Below are 19,603 nucleotides of genomic sequence, written 5' to 3'. Positions count from 1 at the left end.
TAGCTATGAGAGAGAGTGACATAAATATTTCCTGATCATAAAAGTAGTGGTGTAGATAAAATCAGTCTAAAATCAGTCTCAGCCAATGGACTAAAACATTCAGTTTCAGGTGTGACATGAAAATGCAGGACACATTTTTTACATAAAGTGTCATGATTATAGAAAATATTAAATATATTTTTTAACTTAACTTATAATGTAAAAGTAATGTAATGTAAAAATATATATTTAAAAACAACAATGGAATAAAATGCAAAAATTGATTCAATATAATTTTTATAAATTTAAATTATGACAGTGCTCTCCTCCAGATCACACAATTCAGTGGAGAATAAATAGAAATTACATTGAGATCAAACGTGAGATGCGATAATAACAAGAGCGCATCCTCTTCTCTCTCGGAATACTCTTCTTCTGTGTTTGTTTACACTGGTTTTTTTTTAAAAAGCGCCACCACTCTTGTCCTTTTATGCAACAGCAGCTGCTCCGGGCACGTAATGTAATGCTCAAATCTTATTGAACGGCTGTGTTTTTGCTTTGCAAAACTGAAAAGACTGGTTGTTATAAAACATTCACTTTTCCGGTGCACGAATGTTCTCTGTCTATGTGGAAGCATCCCTAGGAATCTGTTGTTTTATTCTATCGTGTCATCGCGTGAGACATTCGTTTCGCTTTTCGCACTTAGTGTGGAAAGGCCTTTAGGGTTTGGGACAGCCAGCTCCTAATTGGAAGTACCCAATAAATTATAATTTTATATATTAGAGTAGTTCACTTTCAGAACAAAAGTTTACAGATAATGAAACGTAAAGAAACTTTCAGATAATGAAACGTAAAGAAACTGTGTTTTTGAGGAAAACATTTCAGGATTTCTCTCCATATAATGGATTTCTATGGTGCCCCTGAGTTTGAACTTCCAAAATGCAGTTTAAATGCAGCTTCAGGATGAAGGGTCTTATCTAGCGAAACGATCAGTTTCAACTTATATTTACAACTTATATACTTTTTAATTTCAAACGCTCGTCTTGTCAAACTCGGGGGCACCATAGAAGTCCATTATATGGAGAGAAATACTGAAATGTTTTACTCAAAAAAAAAACTTAAGTTCCTTACAACTAAAGAAAGACAGACATGAACATCTTGGATGACAAGGGGGTGAGAACATTATCTGTACATTTTTGTCCTGAAAGTGAACTACTCCTTTAAGCCTACTGATCATTAAAATATTATTGTGGGTTTTAGTAGATAATAGAAGGATCTTAGTAAACATCTAAAACTTGAATACTTTAATGCTTTTTAAATGTGTTTTTGGTTGTGGGACAGCAGTTTGCACCAATTCTATATAAAGGCTCATATACACATACATACTCCAGACATGAAATATGGGAAAAGGAAGTTTATTTGAGCTGTAATGACTATTAAAGACTCAGTGTGCAGCACTTAAGAACTGTAGATGTAGATCTCAAACCCCAGATACATCATCCATCCTTGAGCTGCAATGCATTTCACTCTACAGCAGACATTTCTATTCACAGCTGTATGGTTTCAGCAGTGGCCCGCACTTCAATGGACTCAGGGTTTACAAAAAATGGAAAAAAACACATTAGAAAGAACTTTCAAAGGTCACACGTATTCTCTTGCATTGCTCAAGGTTGCCTTAAATCAACAATTCTAGCGCTACATTTTAATGCTTAAATAACTGACACGAACAACCTAGAAATTTACAAACCAGTACCACAAAGAAAAAAAAAATCATAACGTAAGAAATTTCAGTTTTTCATTATACTATAGTATCATGCATAGGTAAAATGCTATCTGTGGAACACATTCAGAAAGAGAAAGCTATTCTTGCAAGCGCGAGACACGTTTGTGCAACAAAGCACTGAATATTAAGCTGTCAGTATGCAACTGTGCAAAAGTACTTCTAATTTCTTTATCCGTAACTCCCTGTGAACTGGACAAAGTACCAGATATTATGAGGCACAAAAGATAAGATAATCAACTGAAATATAAATGAAGTAAGACTGACAGCGCATTTGAAATCAATAAAGTCATGCAGTTAATGCTGTAATGAAGCATACATAAATATATGTCAAACACAGAGTGGTTCTAATGATGAAACCCGATATATAGGATGAAAGATGAAATAAGAATAGAAAAATGTAATGCGCAAGGTTGCTGTATGAGAAAAGTTGTTTAAGAATCATTTACATCCAGTCCCTTTATAATTGCACTCAAAAAGTTCACCAAGATGGCATGTGATTGGACTAATGGACTGAATTAAGGATTAGGCGATATAATGGACTCAACCCATTAAAAAGACAAGCACACATCGCAGTTATGAACATCTAGAGGCAACATCGAGCTATGAATAAAGTGACACATGCACATGTGCGGTACATACAGTCGCAAAGCCGTTAATCACCATATAAAAGTACAAACAACTTGTCGTTGAACTGGTTCAGCCTTCAGAATCACACAGTATTTCATTGAAATTCCCTGACAATCAATCATTGCTGGTTCCTTAGTCCTGTACATGGTTCTTCAGGTTTGTAGATGGCAGATGTTGCTTTATCGCTGTGGCTTCTAGTGTTTTACTCATCCTGCTGGTGTGCCAAGTAAAAATAGTTTTTGGGAAAATTAAAAGTACATTTTAAAGTGAGCAAAATTTCATTGGTGGAGGAAAAGAGGTGCTGGTACATTTAGGATGCTCATTAGGAGTTGTTGGTGGTCAATAATGAAGTGGTTGAATCCTCAATGAAAGATGTTGGTGCTGTCTTCAGCTTGTTAACAACCTGTGACCGAAAAACAGAAATGGTTAATCATTGCAGTATGAGAAAAGCCTGATATTTGTGTTCGACTTAAAAACAGTGCACCCAAAAATTGAAATTTCTGCCATAATTTGTTGACCTATACTGAAGAGAATAGTTTTAAAGGGTTGATGACATGAGAAATCAAATTTGCCTTGATCTTTTGGCATATAAGAGGTCTTTGTAGCATTAAAACGTCCTATAAGTTTCATAGTAGGGATGCACCGAAATGAAAATTTTTGGCTGAAGCCGAAGCCGAACAAAATTAAAAACTGGGACGAAGGCCGATTACCGAACAAGTTTTTTTGTGTTTTTCCCCCATGTATTTTGCCAATTTTTCACCATTGTATACATTAAATAGCTAAAATGTGTTTTTTTTACAGTTTTGTCTTGCTTTTCAAAAAAAAAAAAACATTCTAGAGAACATTATAGCCTACCAACAAAGCACAATTCAACTTAAAATTAATAAGTTAGTAAAATAATATTCTTTGGCCATTTTTAAGACCCCCTTCTTGAATCAGGCATGTGTTTTAAATGTACAAATAAATGCAGCCTTGCTGAGCAAAGGAGAATGTTACATTAAATGTATTAATAGAGCTGTTGTAATGACTGTTATCATTTTTGTCTTACTTTTTTATTTCATTTTACAGAACAACAGTAAAATTACAATAATAATATTTATGAATGTTGACTGTTATTTTCGCGGAAATCCGCAAGAAGACCTCAGTAGTAGGGGAGAGTGGGGACAGTTGCAACTTGCAACGTGTGGCAGTTGCAACATTACTTATTTCTTCAAGCAGGAATAAGATACAGTGATAATATTCATACTGCACATGCTTTATTGGCCCCTCATACTTCCTGGAAGAAATCAGTCATATGTGATCATTCCTTCTACCCAAAATCATTTTCTTGGTAAAAAAGTAATTTTTTTAAAGATGAGATTTTTGGTCATAGTGTCTAAGTTGTTTGTGTGACGCATTGTAAAAACATAACATTTTAATCAGTGCGTTCTTAGCTTCTAATAGGCATAGCTAGCATGTGCCAATGATATGTTGTCAAGCTAATATACCAATTTTTATCATGGCTATCACTGTAGGGACAGTTGCAACACACTGTTGAAACCGTCTCAAAATGCTGTCCCTTACCACAATATTGATTTAAAAGCTTGCCATAAAATTACATAATTGTAATTTTATAATGATAATACTAATGAACCCCTTTAATAGTTAGGTATCTCTACTTTTTTTTAAGTAAATAGGTAAAAAATCTACTTGTTACTTAACAATGTTTTTCATTTACTATTCTTTGTTTTTTTTTACAGCCAATTTACCTTATTAAAGACCCTGACTGTGCACAAATAAAATAAAGAAATTGCAAAATTATATTTAAGAATGGTTTAATTACATTTTATTGAACGTTGCAACTGTCCCCTATTGTGGGGACGGTTGCAACATTTCACTTTGTCTATTTAAGTGTGAATTGTATGTATATTATCATATGTACACATGTTTTAGCAATATGGGTGAGTAGCTGACAGATGTGGCTTTATTGTATTAAAATTTCGGCTTTCTAATACAAACAGTTTCTGAGAAACTAAAGGAAATGCAAAAAGTGTTGCAACCGCCCCCACTCTCCCCTACTTTTTGGTGACAGGAGCAGATTTATGAATGATTCTCATGTTGCAGATTTTCCTCATGCTTTAGACTTTAAACCCTGAATAACAAGCTTGTGTACACTGTAAAAGGTTTTCACCACATTCAACTTAAAAATCTAAGTTCAGCAGCTGCCTTAAAATTTCAAGTTAAATCAACTTAAAACTACAAGTCATTTTTTACTTATTACAATAAAAATTAGTTAACTTGTGAGTTGAAATGACTTCAGTTGATTTAACTTAAAAAGTTTAGCAGCTGCCTTAAAATAAGTTTTTAAGTTGAAACTGGTGAAAACTTTTTACAGTGTAGCGCTGTCAGAATTCATTTTGTGTGTGTATTAGACAACATAACGTTCTGTAATTTATTTACTAATGGTTTAAGACTATTTCGCAATTTCAGTCATCATACAGTAACCAGCAACAACCACCCTTTCTTTTCTCATGTAAGGCATGCAATACAATACTAAACAGTCTCGTGCTGTTGGTGCTTGTAATGATTTTTGCATCTTTCTCTGACAGTTTTAAATGCTTCCACACTGCTGACATGTTTGCTGAATTAGTGTGCGCCTCTATTTGACCGCGTCACGTCATTGTTCGGTATAACGTATTCGGCCTTTTCGCTTATTCGGCGTAACACAGAAAGAGCTTTTTTTTTGCTATTTTCGTCCAAATAATTTCAGTTGCCGAACATTCGGTACATCCCCCCAAAAAAATCCATTTAAGTCAATATTGATTAAAATCTTGGACTGTTTGTCGGAAAGTTATCATATAACTTCAGAACAGGCCTGGGCCATAAATTATATCATATCGAGATTGCAATAAAATGTATGTTGATAACACTAACCTCTGTGCATTTTTACTTGATATGGATTAATTTTACAGCCTATCACACACAGAAATAAATGTGACAACAGCCATGTCATTATTAAGTTTGTATTAGGGCTGTCGAAAATAACGCGTTAACGGCGTTAATTATTTTGTTGTTGTTAATTACGTCAAATTTTTTAACGCATTTCACGCATGCGCAGTGTGACGAATTATTTGTCAGGATTGGGGAGCTAGAGGCGAGATGGAGCAAGGTGAGCCTATGGACGGATTCAAATATAAAAAGAATGATGATGGTACAGTTAACAAGTACAAGCCTGGGCGACAGCCCCTCTGCAACTGGAGTGGTTATAGCCAAGCTTAGGCCCGGTTCTACTGGGGTAGACGGTGCAATATAGCCTACCCTCAAACGAAAGCAAAGCAATTGAAGATCTGACAAACAATCCAGCGTTGTTCATCTCCTGACTAAGTGTAGACGCGATGTAAATAAAATATTCATTGTGTAGTTTAGAAAGCTTTATTGATTATAACGGAACGTTGTGAGATCTCTATGAACTAGATTTGTGACGCTTTTAGTGATAATAAAGGGAGCGCGCTTTGCACTTTCCATGCCATAATCCATTCAGAATTTGTATGAAAATTTCGTTTTTCTTATGTTTTGGGAATTACATCTGTACATCGTACAATTACGTTCATTCTCGAAAGAGCGGTGACTGACACAGTGACAGAGTGGAGAGTGGAAGATACATAAAGCCGCTTTGCAGGTCATCGAGGCACCAGCTCAATCATTTGCATTTTTTCAGTGGAAGCAATTTCAAATTATCCGTTATTTTTGCTCACAAAGGAAAAAGTAATACACCAAAAAACGTTGCAGTGTTTTTATAAAATAAAGAAAACAAAATTGATGCGCTTTCTGTCGTCTTGTTCTTGAACAGGAGTGCTTAACAAAAATAAAGCTAAATGCATGCCTCACAGACATGATAAACATATCTATAGAAAGTTTTAAATTATTACTTAACGAAATAAAACAAATCGAAAACAAAAACTTGTTTAATATGTAATCCTTAACGATAAACTTCTCTCTCAAGGCGCGTCCAAAAATGAGATTGCATCTTTGCGACATTGACTCACATTGAATACACTTTATTAATAAATAATTCAGATATGTCCTTACTCTTTCCCCGACACATCTATTATTTATTTTTGCCGGTATTTTGTGGCAAGTTTCAGCCTACTGCGTGCGATTGAACGTGGATCTCTTCCAGTTGCGCCATCCCAGCCGTTATCGAAAGTAAAAGCGAAAGTCTTGTGTTGTTTCCACCAGCGCGACATTATTGATGGATGTCTAAAATATAAAAAATAAGGAGTCGCCTAAAACAGGCCCGATGAGGGCCCTGGCATAATATGAAAATGTGAAAATTATGTATCCTGTTATTTATATTTTGGTATGCATTTTAGAAAAAAAAAATGGTTAGGATTCAGGTGTTGCAAATAGTGATTAATCATGATTAATCCACTGAAAAGTCTGATTAATCTGATTAAAAATTTTAATCATTTGACAGCCCTAGTTTGTATATTCTGCATGTTTTTGTGTGAATGAATGGCAGTTTCATCTGGTACACAAACTCAAACACACGTGACATGAATGCATAAATGTAATCTCCAGAGCTGCCCTGAGAGTCACTTCACCAGTTTTACACTGTTTACCTTGAGAAAAACTACCATCAAATACACACTGACACTCAAAGACCTTCACAACAAACTGCCAAAATAAAAGCTCACAATATAATTTATACCAGTCATAAGGGTATTTTTTTTTAAACTGAGATTTATATATACATTATATAATAATGCATTATCCAAATAAGCTTTCCATTGATGTATGGTTTGTAAGGATAGGACAATATTTGGCCAAAATACAACTATTTGAAAATCTGGAATCTGAGGGTGCAAAAAAAAATTAAAAAAATTTTTGCGAAAAATTGGCTTTAAAGTTGTCCAAATTATGTTCTTAGCAATGCATAATTAAAAGTTTTGATATATTTACAGTAGAAAATTTCTTCATTGAACATGATCTTTTCTTAATATCCCAATGATTTTTGGCATTAAAGAAAAATCGATCATTTTGACCCATACAATGTACTGTTGGCTATTACTACAAATACACGGGTAGGGCTACTTAAGACTGGTTTTGTGGTCCAGGGTCACATAATACTACTGTTACTACTAAATTATAACAGAAATATATTGCTACTGTATACTAAAATGCAAATCTCAAAATCTAAAATTAACAACAACAACAATAATAATGTTTAAGGAATATCGTTTAACTAAGATTTCGTTTTCATTAATACAGTTCTATTGTGCAACATCTAATTTGACAAAAAAATAAAATGCAATGTTTTGTTGTAAAGGAATTTTTTTTTCATTTGATTGCATTTTAAAAGATTGATTAAATTGATGGTAACACATTACAATAAGATTACAATAAGACATTTGTTGACATTAGTTAATGTATTAACTAACATGAACAAACAATGAACAACACATTTATTACACTATTTATTCATCTTGTTTATGTTGTGTTATTTGTTCACTGTAAGTCACAGTGCATTAACTAATGTTAACAAACACAACTTGTGATTTTAATAATGCAGTAATAAATGCTGAAATTAACATTAAGATGAAATGCTGTTGAAGTATTGTTCATTCTTAGTTCATGTTAGCTACTGAACTTTATTGTAAAGTGTTACCAAATTATTAAAGGTTTATTCATTTATTTTATTTGATACTTGTACTGAATCACAAAACACAGAATTTAGGGGAAAATAAAATAGATTTCATGGGGCCCTAAATCAAAAGGTAACTAATCTGGTGAACTCCTTTGTAGTTTAACTGTGAAAATCAAGTTAGGTTTATATTTATTTTCAAGGTCTAACAAAAATGAGAAAAGCATTTTCTTCCCCATAAATGGTTTTGCCCATATTGTCCAGCCCTACATCATATTATATTGTTGTATGGACTAATTTTATAATATTTTTAATTGTGCTTTTGCCTCCACATTAATTTTAATGCAGGGGGGAAAAAAGCAGCACAGGTTTCATAATTTCATATTATTTCCTTTGTTTCTGTGTGGAACTCAAACAGAAAGTCATACAACTTTGAAACAATTAAATAAGGACAAGATTTTAATTTTTGGATGAACTAGCCCTTTAAGCCAAAGAGGTCAAAATATATACATTTGAGTACAAAAATTCGCATTAAAGTGATAGTTTACCTAAATATGAAAATTCTGTCAATAATTATTCACCCTTATATCGTTCCAAACCCGTAAGACCTTCGTTCATCTTCAGAACACAAATTAAGATATTTTTTGATTAAATCCAATAGCTTCCTAACTCTGCATAGACAGCAATGCAACTGACACATTCAAGGCCCAGAAAGATAGTAAGGACATCATTAAAATAGTCCATGTGACATCAGTCGTTATTTTATGAAGACTTTTTCTGCGTAAAAACAAGACTCTCAATAATGGCAGAAGATGTGATTTAGAGGAGAAGAATTGTTGAATAAAGTCACTATTTTTGTTTTCTTTGCGCACAAGAAGTATTCTCGTAGCTTCATAAAATTACAGTTGAACTACTGATGTCACATGGACTATTTAAACAATGTCAGTTGCACTGCTGTCTGTTCAGGGTCAGAAGGCTCTTGGATTTCATCAAAAATATCTTAATTTGTGCTCTGAAGATGAACAAAGCTCTTACAGATTTGGAACGACATGAGGGTGAGTAATTAATGATAGAATTTTCATTTTTGAGTCAACTATCTAAGACGATGGCAACATACACTATATCGCCAAAAGTATTGGGACACCCTATTCTAATGAACAGGACTGACTACTGAAATTGAAATTTCCATGGGTACAATTCCTAATGTTTAAGCATATAATGATATTCTAGAGGATTGTGTTCTTCTAATTTTATAGCAACAGTTTGGACATGACCCTTTTTTATTATAACATGACAATGCCTCTGTGTATAAGGCAAGGTTCAAAAAGAAATGATTGATTCAGTCAGTGTGGAAGAACTTGACAGGTCTGAAGAAAGCAAAGTCCTAATCTCAGCTGAGCACCTCTGGTGTGACTTTAAATGGAGACTTTGAGCCAAAAACTCATGACCAAACAACAATGACTTGTACATACGGGTACAGTCATTTTAGACACTTCCAAAACGGTTGCAACAGAGATGCAAATACAATTTATAAATACATGAATTGTTTCCATCTTCGTTGCCACAGTTTTGGAAGTGCCCTTTTCTGTTCTAAAGAAGGGGTGTCCCAATACTTTTGTCCATATAGTGTATGTACAAGACATTGGTGTTTGGTGATGAGTTTTGGCTCAAGGTCTGCATTTAAAGTCACTCCAGAGGTGTTCAGCTGAAATTAGGACTTTGCTTTCTGCAGACCAGTCAAGTTCTTCCTTGAACTTCCTTTGAACCTTACCTTATACACAAAGGCATTGTCATGTTAGAAATGAAGAGGGTCCTGTCAAAACTGTTGCTGTAAAATTAGAAGCACACAATCCCCTAGAATATCGTTATATGCTTAAACATTAAGATTTGTACTCACGAAAATTACTAAATTAGTCAAACCTGTTCATTAGAAGGGGGTGTCCCAATACTTTTGGCAATATAGTGCATCAATGACACCCCCATAAATAGTCACTCTGGGGGAGGAGGACAATGTTTGAAAATGCATCCCAGAGAAACAGAGGTCATAGCAGGGGAATGATGTAAGGCTTAAAGCCACAAGCAGGTTTCACAGCTCTCTGGAAATGTCACGCTTGTTTTTCTCTGAGTGAAATATTTGAACCGCAGGCTCCACAGCAAAGGTTAGGATACTTGAAAAAAAACATGAGGCACAAGAATAGCCTTCCAAATGGTAATCCATAACTGAATGTCCTGTAGAAATATGGGTTTGAATTTAGAGCAGAGTTTCCTAAATTGGCGTTTGCAAGGGAACTGCAAGAGGTTCATGAGTTAATAAAAAGCTAATAATTAATCATAAAAAGTAAAAAAAAAATTATTCAAAAAGAAGAAACTGTTGACTAAAGTTGTTTTGTTTTTGTCTTTGCACAAAAAAGGTATTCTCGTAGCTTCATAACATTATGGTTGAACCACTGACTGTTTTAATGTTCATTTTTATGTCCTTACTACGTTTCTGGGCCTTGAACATGTCAGTTGTGTTGCTGTTTATGCAGGGTCAGAAAGCTCATCAAAAATATCTTAATTTGTGTTTTGAAGATGAACGAAGGTCTTACAGTTTTGGAACGAAATGAGGGTAAGTAATTAATGGCAGAATTTTCATTTTTAGTTGAATTATCCCTTTAGAAATTCAATTCTAATTCCAATTTCAATTGGTTGGATATACTTATACAGTGTTTCTTACTTAAATAGGTAATTGGAAGATCTCTTCTTCATGACACCAACAAAACAAGAAAACAGGTTCTGTGGGCAGAAACAGATACTTACCCAAAATACACTTTTCCCACAACTTCAGCTTATTTGTTTAACTCCTTTCTTGCTTTAGTCAGCTGTCAGCGGTGGCTCATTCTGCTCCCATGTGTCGTCCTGTTCCTCCTCACCCTCTTTGACCTCTCCGTCGCCTTTCCCATCATCCCCCTCTGCCAAAGCTTCGCTCTGGCGTACGCTGACAGAGATGACCATCGCTTGCACGATACCATAGATCAATGCAAAAGTCAGCAGGTACTCCTGAACCACCCACAGCAGTCCGGCCATCCCAACAGACGACACCAGAAACATGGCCATCCCGTGGAGCCACAGCTTCAGCGCACCCTGTACCCCCAGCACGTCCAAAATGAACTTGGTCGGAGGGGATACAGTGGTCAGGAAGCCCACCACGAACAAGTCAAAGAGGTGGCGAAGAAAATTAAAACAAATATCAAAGTGTTCAGGCACAATTTGTCCTGTCCACGAGCGAGAGAAGAACTGGAATGCTGATTGCTGCTGGGACAGCGGGGTGGGGGATGGCGGGGGCGTCCCGTAATCCGACTGGCCATCGATTTCATCGCTATCCCATGTACCTTCATTCCATCCGGCACATTTCCGCTGGCGAAGCGCAGTTGACGTTGACCAGCTGGGCCAGAAAAAGTATCTGGATGGGAGCATTCGGATATACCAGCGTGAGCTTTGGGCTGGCACTTTGTCAATCTCAACTTCAGCCCTCACATCTTCAACTTCCAAAGGCTTGATAGTATCCTCAGCCTCCCAGAATTCCTCCGGGATTATCTTTTGGTCCTTTTTGGTGTTTTCGCCCCTCCAAACCCAGCTAGTGAGTCCCCATAACCCCCATCTGCTTTTAGTCTGAATGTCCGTCGTTGGAGGTTTCTCAGATTTGGTCTTACTGCCCCAGGACGAGTACAGATTCACAGGACTGACCCACCCCCAAACTCGCCCTACGACTGCGGTCATGTCAGCGCTATTAGTTTATGAACAGGAAGGAGGAAATTAAAAAGCTATAGCATTAATAAAGTGTTAGTGTGAGGGGGAAAACCCAATGTAATTGATAATTACACATTAATAACTATGGTATAAAGTGATAATAGGTACATCTACCTTTAAATCTAAAGGTGTAGGTGTTTAAAAAGTCAAAAATTATGTTTAGTGTGCCTTTAAGACGAATTAGGCATCTAAACAATGACACCTCAACAGACCTGTATTAAGGCGTGTTTGTATTAGAGCAAATCAACCAGAAAACAGCCTAGGGCCACACCCGTTTAAAACACTCATTGACAGAAGATATGATTTTTAATTAAGATTAAAAATGACAACAAAAAATATTACTGCGGCAATAGGGTTTCCTTCATTTTTGAGTTCTAAAAGCATTTTCCTCAGGCGAAACGGCGTTGGTTAGCATGTCTGAACAAGCCGATCGACTCAACTTTAAAGGCTAAACTGTGTCGATGTCGAACGGCGAAACGTTAGCGACCGGATAAACAAACATACCTGCTACCTCAAATCTTTTGTTTTATATGACAGCAGTAAGGACAAGCGGTTACATCTTCAGACATCACAGTCTTTCTGCTTCAGTTGCAAAAACATTTGAGGTTACTTATCGAAGCCAGCTTCACATTCCTGTTCACCAGCGCCCGGCACAAACATGCTCGGACGTAAATGTTTCAACAAATGAACAGCTCGACAAAGTGCAAAAATACAGTCCAGTTTAAGTCCAAGAGATTCGCGGCGTTCAAATTGAGATAACCCGATGAAACGACATTGACACGCTGTGTTGTCTCTGCTGTGTTCGAGCTGGTTTACTTGCCTAGCAATGGCAAGTCCGGCTCAATTCGACGAATCGGTTCTTTCAAACGGTTCATTTGAACTGCTTCAACAAATCAATTCAGTGAATCTTTTACGTAATAATTCGTGTCATCACGTGCTGCGTGACATCCCGGTGTGGAACTTTATTTGATTGAAAATGTCCCTTTAATGACACATATTCATGTTCTTTATGAGTATTTTGTTAACGAATCATTCATGTATAAAATAAATTGGCTGGAATAGCATATTATTACTTTTTATTGGGCCATTGTACAGAATTGGTCAGAGTTGGAAACGTAGTGTTTTTCCACAAATGTTGCATGTCTAGTAATTGTGCAGTTCATTCTCATTTGTATTGAGACAATTTTGGAATGTTTTTCCTCTCCCCAAATTTGTCAGTAGGATACACAATTTAATAAAAAGGGTTATATTGACCTTTTACAGTTTTGCCTACATCTCCCTTGCTATTTTTTCCCCCCAGAGTTAAACCAATAACAAATACATTTTTAACAATATTCAAAATGTAATTTATAAGATTTGTTGTATTTTGGATCCAATTTTTGTTTGTAAAAGGCAAAAAGCTTATCATATTGATTATTAAAGTTAAGTATTCATTAGTTTGAATAAATGTTGAACCAAAATCTATCATAACAGCTTAGTTGATAATTCAGTAGACTTTACTTTTGACAAAATGTCCCATGCTTCAGTAGTGACAATGTTTTGGTAGCGACCACACACAGAAATTAAACTTGCATACTAAAACACAAAAATTGCATAAGCGTATTAAAATGTTTCTTTAAAGTTACACACAGATTTTTCATACTTTTGAACACATTTACCTCAAAATGACGACCATGTAGCTATATGAGAGAGAGGGGCACAATATTTCCTGATCATAAATGTAGGGATATAGTTAAAATCAGTCTCAGTCATTGGACTAAAACATTTTGAAACACTGTTTCGGTAGTGACATGAAAACGCCGGACACTTCTTTTTTTTTTTTTTTTTTTACATTAAGGTTCATAATTTATAAAGAAAATATAAAACATTTTTTTGAACTACATTTAAAAAAAAAAAAAAATGCTATTTTACAAAACAACAATGGAATAAAATGCAAAAGTTATTTAATTATTTTCATAAATTAAAATTAGGGGTTAGGGGGTGTTCGACAGCCACCTCCCAATTGAAAGTAGGCCTACAAAATAAATGATTTTAAATACATTAAGCTTACATTTTAAATATTATTGTGAGTTTCAACAGATAAAAAAAGGATCCTAGTAAACATCTAGAATTTGAATACTTACGTTAAATGCTTTTTTTATTATTATTGTGGGACAGCAGTTTGGACCAATTATGTAGAATATTACAGATTATAATATACCAATAATCAGAATTTACAATGCCAGGTTTAGCTGGAAAGCTTTTAAATGGTAAGCAGAGTATGCTAATATGTCATACCAAACTCGGAATAGGACCCTACAACTTTTACTTCAAACAGAAATACGCCAATATATATATGCTAATATTCAGAACGCAAACAATCTGAACTCGGTTCAACGAGTTGGAGTTGAAATTCATTAAAAAGATTCGATTCAAATGAACGATTCGTTCACAAATCGGGCGTCGCTACGCACTACTACGTGTAGAACAAAACTGGTTACATTATGTCATCGCTGACCCAATGACCTTCTCTCTGGAGATTAGGAGACACTCGGTATAAACTATTAAATTATATTGATTTTCACATTGTGGGCCTTTATTGGCTACAACAACAGGCAGGCTAGTAGCAAAGCATGTATAAGCATATAGCAAAAAAGTGAGTCAGGTAGAGTGAAGTCAAGTATGATAATGGCCACCGAGAAACTGAAGGCGCTCGTTTCCATAATAAAAGTCCTCCAAGATAGCTAACAAACAGCAGAAAAAGCCATCGCATGTCGAATTAACCAAATCCATGTGTTAAACACATTGTACACGAAAACTAAACACACAAAAAAACAACCCTTTACAAACTGATTCTTAGTCTCTTAAAATAAGTTTAGAGAGCATATCAAATTTCATAACCCATTTCATACAAAATTATTAAATGTAAATCATGTATAAGGTGTCAATCAGCTACATGGCATGAAAGCTATGTACTTTAAAGTTACTCTTAACAGCATTTGCACTTATATTTGACAGTGTCCAACAAGAATAGAACTATGGCACGAAACAAAGTGGACCTGCTACTTCCATTTAAAAAAATAGAGCAATTTCATACAGAGCTGTAATAGTGATTTTTATTCAAAAGAAAATGGTCTTTTTTTTGGAAAACAAAGTACACAAAACTGAGAAGTCCAAAAAAAAAAAAAGCAGTTACTTTCTCAAACTGTTCTTGGAATAATATACAATGACACTGAAACAAGTGTTTAAGTTATGAATGACACGCATAACTTTGGAGAAGCTTGACAGTTCACCATTGTGCTGCAAACCGGTCGCCACAACTCTTCAGCCACACCATCAACTTTGGTCCTTAAAAGAAAAGGAGTGTATTAGATTACAAGTGGGGGAAATAAGTGTATTTGATGTCTTTCTGCGTTTCAGTGCGCCGCGAGAAAATTTACTTCATCGAGTTTCAGTGGTACCGAACATCGCACTCATCATTAACACCTAATTTTAAAAGAGAAGTTCACTCCCAGAATGAAAATTCCCTGATAATTTACTCACTCCTATGTCACCCAAGATGTTCATGTCTTTCTTTCAAAAGCAAAGAAAAAAAACTGAGGAAAACATTGCAAGATTTTTCTCCATATAGTGGACTTCAATGGAGATCAACAGGTTGAAGGTCCAAATTGCAGTTTCAATGGAGTATCAAAGGGCTCTACACGATGCCAGCCAAGGAATAAGGGCCTTATCTAGCAAAACGAAAATGTTGTTTTCCATTATAAAATTTTGTAAAAGGCATTTGACTTTCTTTGCACATTTGTTTAGTAAACACTGGGTTGAGTACTTCTGCCTACATCACGCATGACCTTTCTATGTAATGTGAAGTCGAGCTAGGGCAAGATGAGCGTTTGTGCTTAAAAAGTACATAAATTTGTACTTTTCTCTTTTGCTAGATTAGACCCTTATTCATTGACTGTGAAACAACTGCAATTTGGACCTTCAACACACTGATCCCCATTGAAGTCGAAAAACTCTGGAATTTTTTCCTCAAAACCTTAATTTATTTTCGACTTAAGACAGACATGACAATCTTGGATGACATGGGGGTGAGTAAATTATCAGAATTTTCATTCTGGAAGTGAAAATCTCCAAGTTTACTGGATCAGTACTTACACAGTGACAGATCTCCGCATTCAGAGGAATATACCCATCACTGGCACATAATTCTGGCATCACGTAAACCTAAACAAAAAAAATTAAATCAAACATTAACTAGATGTTCTTTGTAAGAAGTTACATTTTAATAATCAAAAGTTGTGCTCAGTAGTGTGAAGAACTTCATGTGTCATCAGAAACTCTAGTCTGTTTGAATCATCAATGCACATCACTGATAAAACATCTGAAACACTGTTAGGACACCAACCTTATGTAGCTTCATGGGCTGGAGACATCTATATTGGCTTCAAATCCCTGGCTGGAAACCTTGAAAATAAACACTATTTGTTAGAGATTATTCATGGGCCACACTCGCAAAGTCAGAAGAAAAAGAAACAACTTCTTACCCACTAGTCAACTGTAGCCATCAACCATCTTGCTGGAATCCAACCTAAAGATTAAAAGATATTTAGACTTTTACAGACATCCAAGCCACTAGAAACCAATCATAAGCTGTACTGCATGTGTCAGTGTACTGTGAAGAGCTTCATGGGTAAATCAGAGACTCTAGTCTGATGAATCATCATTACATGCAATAAATGGACAACAGGACAAAACGCTTTCTTTGAAAAGCAATTATTCAAGGCTTTTTTGGCATAAATTAGTTCTTACCATTAGTTGTCAGCCGCTGACATCAGCTACCTGGCAATATCAGTTTCTCCAATCAAACCTGTAAAAAAAAGTTATTAACTTTTAGAAAGAAAAAAAAATCCAAGCTACTAGAAACCAGTCATAAACTGTACTGCATGTGTCAGTGTACTGTGAAGAGCTTCATGGGTAAATCAGAGACTCTAGTCTGATGAATCATCATTACATGCAATAATGGACAAGACAAAATGCTTCCTTTGAAAAGCAATTTAAAGGAACACTTCACTTCTTTTTTTTTTGGAAATAGGCTCATTCTCCAACCCCTGAGTTAATAAGTTGAGTTTTATCGTTTTGAAATCCATGCCAGGAAGCAGCAGACGCAGTAATATCACGCCGGTCACATTGGAAGTTGCCTAGCTGGGAATTACTTTCAGGCGCTCTGTGATATTACTGCGCCTGCTGCGTCCATATTACGGCAGCAAACTTCCTTGACTATTACGCCTGAACGGGAGTGTAGTTCCTAATCTTATTGGCCTAGAAAATCGCAGCTTTACATTTTCCGCCGGTATTAGTACACAATATAACTACAGAAGAGTCAAGTTTTAAATAAGACAAATATCGAAAACTCATTGGTCATTTAACGTGATGCTATCGGTCTAATAGGATTCAATGATCTATCCTAAGCTATGCTAAAAGTGATATCGCCAGAACAGGAGAACGGCTGAATGGATTTCAAAACGGTAAACTTGGGGGGAGTTGATGAATGAGCCTATTTCCAAAAAAGTGGAGTGTTCCTTTAAGGTTTCCTTGGCATGAATAAGTTCTTACCCATTGGCTGTCAACCACTGACATCAGCTACCTGGCAACATCAGTTTCTCCCATCAAACCTGTAAAAAAAAAAAAAAAAAAAAAAAAGTTTAACTTTTAGAAAAAAAAACAAGCTACTAGGAAACCAATCATAAGCTGTACTGCATGTGTCAGTGTACTGTGAAGAGCTTCATGGGTAAATCAGAGACTCTAGTCTGATGAATCATCATTACATGCAATAAATGGACAACAGGACAAAATGCTTGCTTTGAAAGCAATTATTCAAGGTTTCTTTGGCATAAACTAGTTCTTACCCATTGGCTGTCAGCTGACGTCAGCTATCTGGCAACGTCCATTCCTCCCACACAATCTGTAAAGAAGTTACTTTAACTTTTACAAAAATCCAAGCCACTACAGATCAATCATAAGCTGTACATCATGTATTCAGTGCACTGTAAGAATCTTCAAGGGTAAATCAGAAACTCTAGTCTAATGAGACATCATTACATGCAATTATGGATAAAACAAAAGGCTTCCTTTAAAAAGAAAGACTCATTTTTAGAAGTTTTCATTGGAATAATCTCTTACCCATTGGTTGTCAGCCGTTGACATCAGCTACCTGGCCATATCTGTTCCTCCCATCCAACCTGTGACAATTAAACATTTAGAAAAAAAAAATCCAAGCCACTACAAACCAACCAAAAGCTGTACAGCATGCATTTAGTGCACTATAAAAGAGCTTCATGGGTAAATCAGAGTCTAGTCTAATGAATCATTACACACAATAATGAAAGGGGGTTTTCAATTTTTAAACGTCACAGAACCCCAAACAGGTTCAAAGGGACCACCATCAGAAAGTTTAAAAGAAGCCTTATGATTATTATTATTATTATTATATGTACAGTGGTGGCCAAAATTATTAGAACACTAGTGTTTACCAACTAAAAATGGTTTTAAGTCAGTTATTTCTATCTTTTGCTGTAGTGTGTCAGTAGAATGTCAGTTTACATTTCCAAACATTCATTTTGCCATTAATTGTAATAATCCAATACAATTTTTGTTTGCACAAGGAGTCTGACAACAGCCAGTGCTCCACACAGAGATCTAATCTCATCATCATCCAGTCTGTCCCAAATGAACAAACTGAGACAGACTAAATCCAGTTACCACTGTGGTAACATCTCAAAGATTCTTCAAGAAATCTACCTGCAAAGCTACAGTACTCCTATAAGTTTTAGGCACTTGTGTAAAAATGCTGTAAAATGAGGATGCTGTCATAAATATCATAAATAGATTCTTTATCAATTAACTTCCATTAACTAAATTAAATTAACCTTTGGTGTGACCATCCCTTGCGTTTAAAGCAGCTTTTGCCATAGATGCACTTGCACATTGTTTTTCAGGGTGTTTTTCAGGTAGGTTTCTTAAAGCATCTTGGAGATGTTGCCACAGCTCTTCTGAATTTAGTCAGTTTGTTATGTTTCTTCATGTCATTCCATTCATGTCATCCAAACTCCTTATGCAAACAAATATCTCACTGGATTACTACAATTAATGGAAAAATATATGTTTGGGAATATAAACATTTCCTACTGACACACTACAGCAAAAGACAGATATAACTGACTTAATACCATTTTTAGCTGGTAAAAATAGTCGTTTTAATACTTTTGACATGACATTTATTGTGGAAACTAGCAGAATAATGAAATATTTTGCAAATATTTAGTTTTTCAGTTTTCAGATTTTTAGTTTCTACTCACTATAGTACTATAAATGTAATAAAAAAAAAATAAAAAATAAAAAAATTTTAATACTATATCATTGTAATTAAAAGTATTTATCTTACTTTCCACATTTTACACTATTCCCCGGACCCCAAGTTTGAAAACTCCTGAAATAAAAGAAAAATGCTGTTAAACCTCATACTTACTGGGAAACTGCTGCAGCTTCGGCCCATTCTTTAAAATTCAGTTTCCCCAAAACATCCTCATACAGTTCAAGTAAATATTATCTGCAAAACAATTAAATATTAAGAAATATTACCAAGTCATATTCGATTAAACACGTTGATCTATGGATCAAAAGCGAATTCGAGAACGAAGGCGAGGCCATAAGCGTTAGTGCATAATCATTTTCAGCTCTTGAATTAGCATCACCGCACGGTCAAGTTGGTTTTATATAACAAATGATAATACAAAACACGACATTGTGTTTTTGGGGTTCGCAAT

General features: G+C 35.3%; 1 protein-coding gene and 1 long non-coding RNA gene across 2 annotated transcripts; both read right to left on the bottom strand.

Annotated features, from left to right (window-relative positions):
• Positions 1–1,378: 1,378 nt before the first annotated feature.
• c17h6orf47 (chromosome 17 C6orf47 homolog) lies at positions 1,379–12,629 on the bottom strand. Its single transcript, XM_073821981.1, has 2 exons — positions 10,812–12,629; positions 1,379–2,792 (listed from the first exon to the last, which is right to left on the bottom strand). The coding sequence occupies exon 1, from the start codon at positions 11,769–11,771 to the stop codon at positions 10,866–10,868; it is 906 nt and encodes a 301-aa protein (XP_073678082.1). The 5' UTR covers positions 11,772–12,629; the 3' UTR covers positions 1,379–2,792; positions 10,812–10,865.
• A 2,323-nt stretch (positions 12,630–14,952) lies between these two features.
• Positions 14,953–19,405, bottom strand: LOC141290097 (uncharacterized). Its single transcript, XR_012340043.1, has 9 exons — positions 19,306–19,405; positions 17,961–18,019; positions 17,687–17,742; positions 17,394–17,452; positions 16,590–16,647; positions 16,325–16,368; positions 16,186–16,244; positions 15,936–16,004; positions 14,953–15,128 (listed from the first exon to the last, which is right to left on the bottom strand). It is a non-coding gene; the product is annotated as an uncharacterized lncRNA (long non-coding RNA).
• Between the last annotated feature and the right edge of the window lie 198 nt (positions 19,406–19,603).

Source organism: Garra rufa, chromosome 17 (assembly GCF_049309525.1).
Source record: "Garra rufa chromosome 17, GarRuf1.0, whole genome shotgun sequence".
Lineage (NCBI taxonomy): Eukaryota > Metazoa > Chordata > Actinopteri > Cypriniformes > Cyprinidae > Garra > Garra rufa.
The sequence above is the reverse complement of the archived record's forward strand: the minus strand, read 5'-3'. Positions and strand labels throughout refer to the sequence as shown.

Excerpts from the sequence above, each read along its gene's own strand:
- c17h6orf47 (XM_073821981.1), bottom strand. The coding sequence starts at position 11,771 with ATGACCGCAGTCGTAGGGCGAGTTTGGGGGTGGGTCAGTCCTGTGAAT.